At 52.0% G+C, this 6,882-nt stretch overlaps 1 protein-coding gene across 3 annotated transcripts; it reads right to left on the bottom strand.

Moving 5' to 3' along the window:
• Positions 1-6,678, bottom strand: LOC110135787 (transmembrane protein 14C). Of its 3 annotated transcripts, none has more exons than XM_020891083.2 (6): positions 6,575-6,678; positions 5,593-5,650; positions 5,206-5,282; positions 4,267-4,368; positions 1,426-1,513; positions 1-527 (listed from the first exon to the last, which is right to left on the bottom strand). In XM_020891083.2, the coding sequence occupies exons 2-6, from the start codon at positions 5,613-5,615 to the stop codon at positions 473-475; spliced, it is 345 nt and encodes a 114-aa protein (XP_020746742.1). In that variant the 5' UTR covers positions 5,616-5,650; positions 6,575-6,678; the 3' UTR covers positions 1-472. The 3 variants fall into 3 exon arrangements, with proteins under 3 accessions (XP_020746742.1, XP_020746743.1, XP_070313127.1); XM_020891084.2 differs by having other exon boundaries at positions 5,593-5,664; positions 6,575-6,677; XM_070457026.1 differs by having other exon boundaries at positions 5,593-5,695; positions 6,575-6,662.
• Between the last annotated feature and the right edge of the window lie 204 nt (positions 6,679-6,882).

The raw sequence follows: 6,882 nt of genomic DNA, 5'->3' as shown, positions 1-6,882 counted from the left end.
TCATTTACAGTAAACTTTATTTTCATTGATTTTATTTAACATAATTTCAAAGTAGGTCTGTGCTCTAAGATAAGCAAAAGAACAGATATCCTAAATCTCATCAACAGATCCTTTTCACACTGTTCCTTTAGCAGCGAGCACATGGGGCTTGGAGGGCCCCAGTGGTGACACGCTAACATTCTATCCCTGGAGATGTCACCGAGAGATACAAAAGAACAGATAACACTGACATAAAGAATCCAAGACTATGAGGGCACCACAGGGAGAAACTCTCGTGTTGCGTCTTACCCATCCCTTTAGGGCGTAATGATAATGACCGACATTTTGTCTCTGCGAAGTTCAGTGCCATTTTTTGGTCTGTTCTGAAGAGAAATGTCAGAATATACGGAAATGCTGTACTTGTTTATCTTAATACATGAAAAAGAGTAGAAGTTTTAAAAATTCTTCATGAGTCCAAGCTGGGCCATGACTATTACTGATGGGGTTTACCCAAGGCACTGATTCCAAGTTTGACGACCATCAGCAAACTGTTCAAAGGAAACACACAAAAAAAATTCAGGTCAAGAACAGCAGGAGCACTTGACTATTTTTAAGGGGCTAGACTCGGCAGGTTCCCCAGAAGTACGTGCCGAGGTGGTGCCAAGGGAGAGCCAGCGGAGATGGACTCCGGCCCCTGGAGCTGCCAAAGGAGGAACATGCCAAGGGCAGTTCTGCGCTCAGGCTTTGAAAGTGTACACGCGAGTCACAGTTCCTAATGGAGCTGCCAGCACTTCAAAGATGAGAAAACAGGGCTGCAAAGGCCACGGCCTCCCCCGCCGCAGAGCTGGGTGACGGCAGACCTCCAGCCTGCCAGCTTACATGGCTCCTGACCTTCTTCCACACCGGGTGTAAGACTTGACTCCTGACAGCATCCTGACTACGATCCAAGTCAGTGAGTAAGCTTTTTCCAAAGCAGCTTTTAAAAAGGCTATCTTCGGGTTATCTTTATTAAACACTACATCTTAAGATCAACCTGGGTTGGATTTTGCAATCAAGGTTAATTAGAAAACAGGATTCGATCAGAATTTCGTTTTAGCGAAATTTTCGTTAGTAAAGGACACCAATACCGCTGAGTATCTACGGACCCCAAGCTGCAAGTCACAGCAGCGGGTGCAATCCCGGCTTCGCACCAAAGCCGCCTCCCCTGCGGGGAGGAGCCAAGAGGAATCAGAGCTCGGATGTGAGAGCCAGACCATTTCGGAAGTGAATGAGCATCCTCATCTCATTGTGACGTGAAATCAACTGTTTTCGCGGTCTTTCCTATTTGTGGATAAATTAAGGCATTTCAGCTGATGCTCAGCATCAGGTATATTGAAACAAGCGCCCTTCTGAATACCTAAAGCATCTGGGACACTGAACCAAAGCCAGCAACAGAGCAGAGTGTACCTGGCACCTGCGATCAGGCCTGCAGGCATGAACTTTCTCGAGTTGTAGAATCTCACCCCCATGATGCCAGCCAAGGTTCCAGATGTGACTGGTGGAAAGATAAAAAGAGTCAAAGATTAATACATCTTATACGTGGGAGGATGGAAAAGTGGCCAACTTCCCACCCATCTTTCAAAGGCCCAGACCCGATCTCATAATCCTCCTCCCCCGAGTCTTGGGACCTCCACGCTGTCCACATTTAATGGGACTAAGTATTAACACCAACACTGGCCTCAAAGGCTCTCAGTGTCTGATCCCAGCCTGCCTCCGCCTCACCTCCTACCACTCTTCTGCCATAATTCCCGTTTTCTCCTACACTGCCGTGGGGTTTTGTCCCCTCCTCGTTGCTGATGCTGTTTGCCCGGCATGCTCTCAGGCCCTTCCCATTCCATGTTTTATCAATTCCCACCACCTGCCCCGCAGCAGGTGCAGGCGACACAACCGTCATCACGGAGATCTCTGCCCTAACAGTGCTTCCAGCTTGATGCGGCTGACTTGAAAGAATCACACAAACAAAAATTTAAAAGTACAATCTGTGCTGTCGTTGAGTCATGAAGTCGTGTCCGACTCTTCTGTGACCCCACAGACGAGCCAGGGGTCCTCCATCCATGGGATTTCCCAGGCAAGAACACTGGAGCGGGTGGCCATGCCCTCCTCCAGGGGACCTTCCCGACCCTGGGATGGAGCCTGCGTCTCCTGCGCCAGCAGGTGAATTCTCTGCCGCTGAGCCACCAGGGAAGGCCATACTGTGCCACAGGTGCAGTGAATGCATTACAGACAACGGAAGATTAGGGGTCAGCCCGCTCAGGGAGAAGGGCTTGCTGAGAGAGTGGGGACGGAGCTGCGATGTGAAGAGCGGTGCTGACGAGCTAAGGGCAGGAACGTGGGTCCAGGCAGGGGGCGGGAGCGGGAGGAGGCTGGGGATGTGCTGAGGCGCAGAAACCCACCAGAGCCAGGGAGAGGGCCACCCCCGGCAGAGCCCCGCGGGCCCCGGCAGGGACTGGGGTTTTCATCCGGGCGATGCGAAGGCATTAAAAGACACGAGCAGAGGGATACGCAAGCAGAGCTGCCGTCTGAAAATACAACTGCAGGCTGCAGGGCACCCATGAAGAAACTCCCTTGGGAATACAGGCAACGGGGGCGGGGGGCTGACTAAGACATGGATGATGGCTTTGGAGGCAGAGAAGGGGATGACTTGGGACGTGGGCTGGGGGGAGGGTTGACAGGACTTGTTGATGAAATGAACATGAAGACAGACGGGAAGAGAGCAAGGGAGACCCAAGAGGATGGAGCACAAGAGAAGACATGAAGCCAGGTCAGAGCTGATGCCTGGACACGCCTGGAAACTTCCATGCAGGAAAGTGGATACACACGAGAAAGGCTTGGCGGAGAGAGAGATCTGTGGGTCGTGTGTGTATTGGTGGTGATCTGAGGCCTGGGCTTCAATGATCTTGCCAAGGGAGAGAGTATAAAGAAGATAAAAAGAGCCAGGTTTTAAGAACCTTAGTATTTAATGGTCAAGAGAGACGGGTGGACAAAATAGAAAAGACGAGAGAGACAAAAGACAATGAGAAAATACAAAGAAAAAAAAAAACAACAAGAGAATGGAAAATGGATTGGCAAACTGTGCCGAGAACAGCTAAAAGGGCAAAATAAAATAAGGACTGAAAAACGTACACTGAATTTTGAAACACACAGGCTCCCGGTAGCCTTGGGGAGAGTTATTCTTGGACTGAGAGGAACATAGTGGAGGCTGAAGTGGGTTAAGAATGTGAGCCGAGGAAGTGAGGATGGGAGGGTGAAGGATTTTTTAAAGAGAAGTTTCTGAAGAGGAAGAAGGGCAGCCAGCCACTGAAGAAAGAAGTGGGGTCACGAAAGGTCCCTTTTCTGTTGTTTCTAAATGGGTGAGAGCTGAGCACATGGGCGCGTTCAGGGCTGGGACCCACCGAGGGGCTGGCATCACAGACAGGGTAGAGCTCAGAGAAGGGGGGGAGCAGAGACCCGCAGCCTGGGAGGAGGGGTGCGCCTGGAGACCAGGCATTCGCTGGCACAGAAGGGCAGCATTGGAAATGGGACTCGGGGATCTGAGGCGCGTGGGGGCAGAGCTGGGTGTCTCCTCATCCCCTCACGCCAACAGGGACCAAGGACTGGGGCTCCCTCACTCCCCGCACAGCTGTGAGGATCAGAGCTGCAGTTTCCTCGAGTGGGGGTGTGTGTGGAGGCAGCAGGGGGCCCAGAGGCCCCGCAGAGTGTCGGAGACGTGGGTGGGGCTCGGGAGAAACACAGCCAAGCCACTCAGATAAGATGGAACCTTCACCCCCGCGCTCTCACGTCCGGGCTGCTCATTGGACACGGCAGGAGCCCGCCGCCACCTGCGGTCCCCAGTGAGAGCTATGGCTCCCTGAAGGCCGGGCGTCCGTCTTATACACTTTGCTTACATCTAAAGGACGAATAAACGACTTTCAAACGGGAAAAACGCAATACTGATGCGGACCTAACCAGAAACACGGTCCTTCAGCGATGCTCCAGCAGACAGTTCTCAGAGGGCGTCACAACGGTTAAGAGACACGTGCTTGCCCTCTGCATGTTTAACGCTGACCTCACGGGGTTAACCTCCATTTGGGAGGGAGGAAAACCTTTCCGTGTCCTCTACATAAAAGATCAGCAGCAACGGGCACAAACCCCCTCCTTTCAAACCTTCCCCAGGACTTGACAGAAGCAGGAGAAGCATCTCAGTCTGAAGAGCCTGCCACGTCCCACCAACCCAGGAATGCATCAGGGAGAGACCGTGAAACGACGTACCTAAGAAAAGCCAGACGTTCTTTGGATCCTGAGACAGCTGATAGGAACCCAGGCCAGCAAGACCACCGAAGAGGAGCCCGGCAGCCAGGGACGGAACGCTGCCTGGAAGGAGGTACACACACACCTGCGTTCTCCTGGCAAACACTCATCTCAGCAACAGGATCCCCCAGCCCGCCCCGCCACCCACCCCCGCAACCCGCGCAGAGGAAACGGCAAAGGGAACATCTCCCTGTGCCATTCAAGACCGAGGTGTCCTCATGCAGAAAAAGGTTTGGGGTAGATTGCTTTTTCCACTGGAGAAGTCAGGGCCATAACCACACCACCCCCCTCTCCTCTGACAGGCAGGGCAGCTCCAAAGGAGAAGGGGAGGCTCCTGGCCAGGGGTGACTAGCCTTGAGAAGACTGGAACTGCCTGTGGGCACAACCTCTGGCTCATCCCTAAAGGAAGGGGAAATAGGGTCAATGAGTTCAAAAAGGATTTTGGAGAGCGGGTTCTGGTGTGTGTGCTGGCGGTGGGGAAGCAGGCAAGGAAGGCTCCTGAAAAACAGCCAGATTCACTGACACACCTGCACCTGGCTTCAGGCGGACCTCGAAACCACTCATGTGGAGGTAAGAGGCTTTCTGCCACTTAAGAGCAGAGCTGGCCCTCTGGGGTCAAGGCTGACGTATGGCAGCTGATGATAACGACCATCTACCACCATCCCTAACCGGCATCTTTAGATAAAGAGGCAGAAGTGCCTAGACAAGAAGCCTAGTTTAGCTCAGCCAGATAACCTCGAGGCGAGTAAAGGAGCAGCTATGGGGCTGATGATAAGCAGGCTCTCCAAAGAGGAGGCTTAAACCAAACCTGACTCCAACAAGACTGTAGTCCGGGAGTACTGGGGACTCGTTCTTCACCAAGAACAAGATTGCAAGAGGTTAAATAAGTACAAACCATACCTGCTTTTGCATAGCCAATGATCCCGCCGGAAGCAACCAGTGCTGCATAGCCAAAGCCAAGCCAATGTAAAGGCACTCTGAAAACAGAACAGTAAGACATTGGTGCGAAACATTATGTGTTTTAAAAAACACATAACTGTAGGATGGGATCAAAAAGGTCATTATTCCAGAACAACCCTATCACTGTACAAACGCTTATAAATCCCAGAGAGGTTAGATGACCTGCCCAGGTGAGCAGGAGAGCGAGGACCCAGACGCAAGTCCCTGTGGGAGGCGCACAGTCCATCCTCCCATAACCCCAGCTGCCCCGCACTCTTGGCTCAGAGGAAAGAAACTCTGCGTTTGAGAAGATCCTGGCTGCTCCACCCCCACCCACCGGGCACTTACAGCGGGCCAGAGTCCTTCGGCATCGTTCTCTTTCACTCTGTCCAAACCAGGCCTGCACCTGCAAAGGAGGGGCTGGATCAAAGGTGGTCAACAGCACAGCTCCCTAGCAGCCAGAAAGAGGTGGGTCAAGTTCCAGTTCCAGCCCTGGGGAGCTAAGAAGTAATGGCTCAACTTCTCTAAGCCTCAGTTTCCTTCACTGTTTACCTACCCTGTGCAAACTTCCCACGCTAGGGTCAGCATCAAATGGGATAATACATAAAAAGTGCTTTGCACACAGTAACTGCTGAACAAACAGCAACGATTCTGGTAATAAGTTCTAGTAACATAGACCCACGGGAAACTTCACTGACCAGCTCTCTACAGTTAACAAGCTAATCTTTTCATCATCTAACCAAGTTATAACCAAGTTGGAAAATAAACACTCCTGTGCCCTTAATTCAAGTATTTTAATTAGCCTTTGTGGGGGGAGGGTGTACTGCTTTTCAGCCCCGCCCAAAGAATTAGATTATTTCAATACTCAATATAACACTTTCAGACAGTTAATTTTGCATCATTCATAGTTATTGTTAGACGGGGGGCGAGAGGAAGGATAAAAAACACAAAAGCCCAAGCCGTAATTACGTAGAGTGCTACACCTCTGGCAAACTAGGGTGGAACTAATTTCTTAAAGAAATGCATCTGGTATCCATCGAGGCTAAGCTTGAAAAAAACACACACCTCTTCTTATAAACTATTGTCTATAAGGGTTAGGGGAGCTTGGAATCATACCGCCGTCATTAACTCGACGTAGCATTGCGTCGAGCATTGCACCCACACTTTTAAACGGGTAAAATCTCCGGGAAAAGAACTGGCTAAATCGGTAAGCACCTGCCAAGAGTTCAGGGTTCCCGCAGAATTCACAACCCACTAGAAGGAAAGCAGAGGACGAGCGGTCAAAAGTCTAAACCAGCGTAAGATAATAATAATTCCAAAGCACACGAACCTCCTTCCCGAAAGTCTGCCCGCACAGGTCGACCAGGGCGTACTCGCCTCGGGGTGGGGAGTCACTGACCCGCCGGAAGTGTTACGGCGCGTTTACTGCGTCTGAGGGGCGAGGCTTGAGACGTAGGGGCGGGGCTAGCGGCGTGGAGTCACCGCCCTCTCGGCGCTCTGGGGGCGTGGTGTAGGGCGGGGCTAGAGACCTGGAGTGGCAGCGCTCTCGGCGCCCTGGGGGCGTGGCGTGAGGCGGGGCTAGAGGCCTGGAGCCTCCGTGCTCTCTGAGCCCTGGGGGCGTGGCTTGGTGCCGACGAC

Source organism: Odocoileus virginianus, chromosome 27 (genome assembly GCF_023699985.2).
Source record: "Odocoileus virginianus isolate 20LAN1187 ecotype Illinois chromosome 27, Ovbor_1.2, whole genome shotgun sequence".
Lineage (NCBI taxonomy): Eukaryota > Metazoa > Chordata > Mammalia > Artiodactyla > Cervidae > Odocoileus > Odocoileus virginianus.
This window is presented reverse-complemented; position numbering and strand designations above follow the sequence as displayed.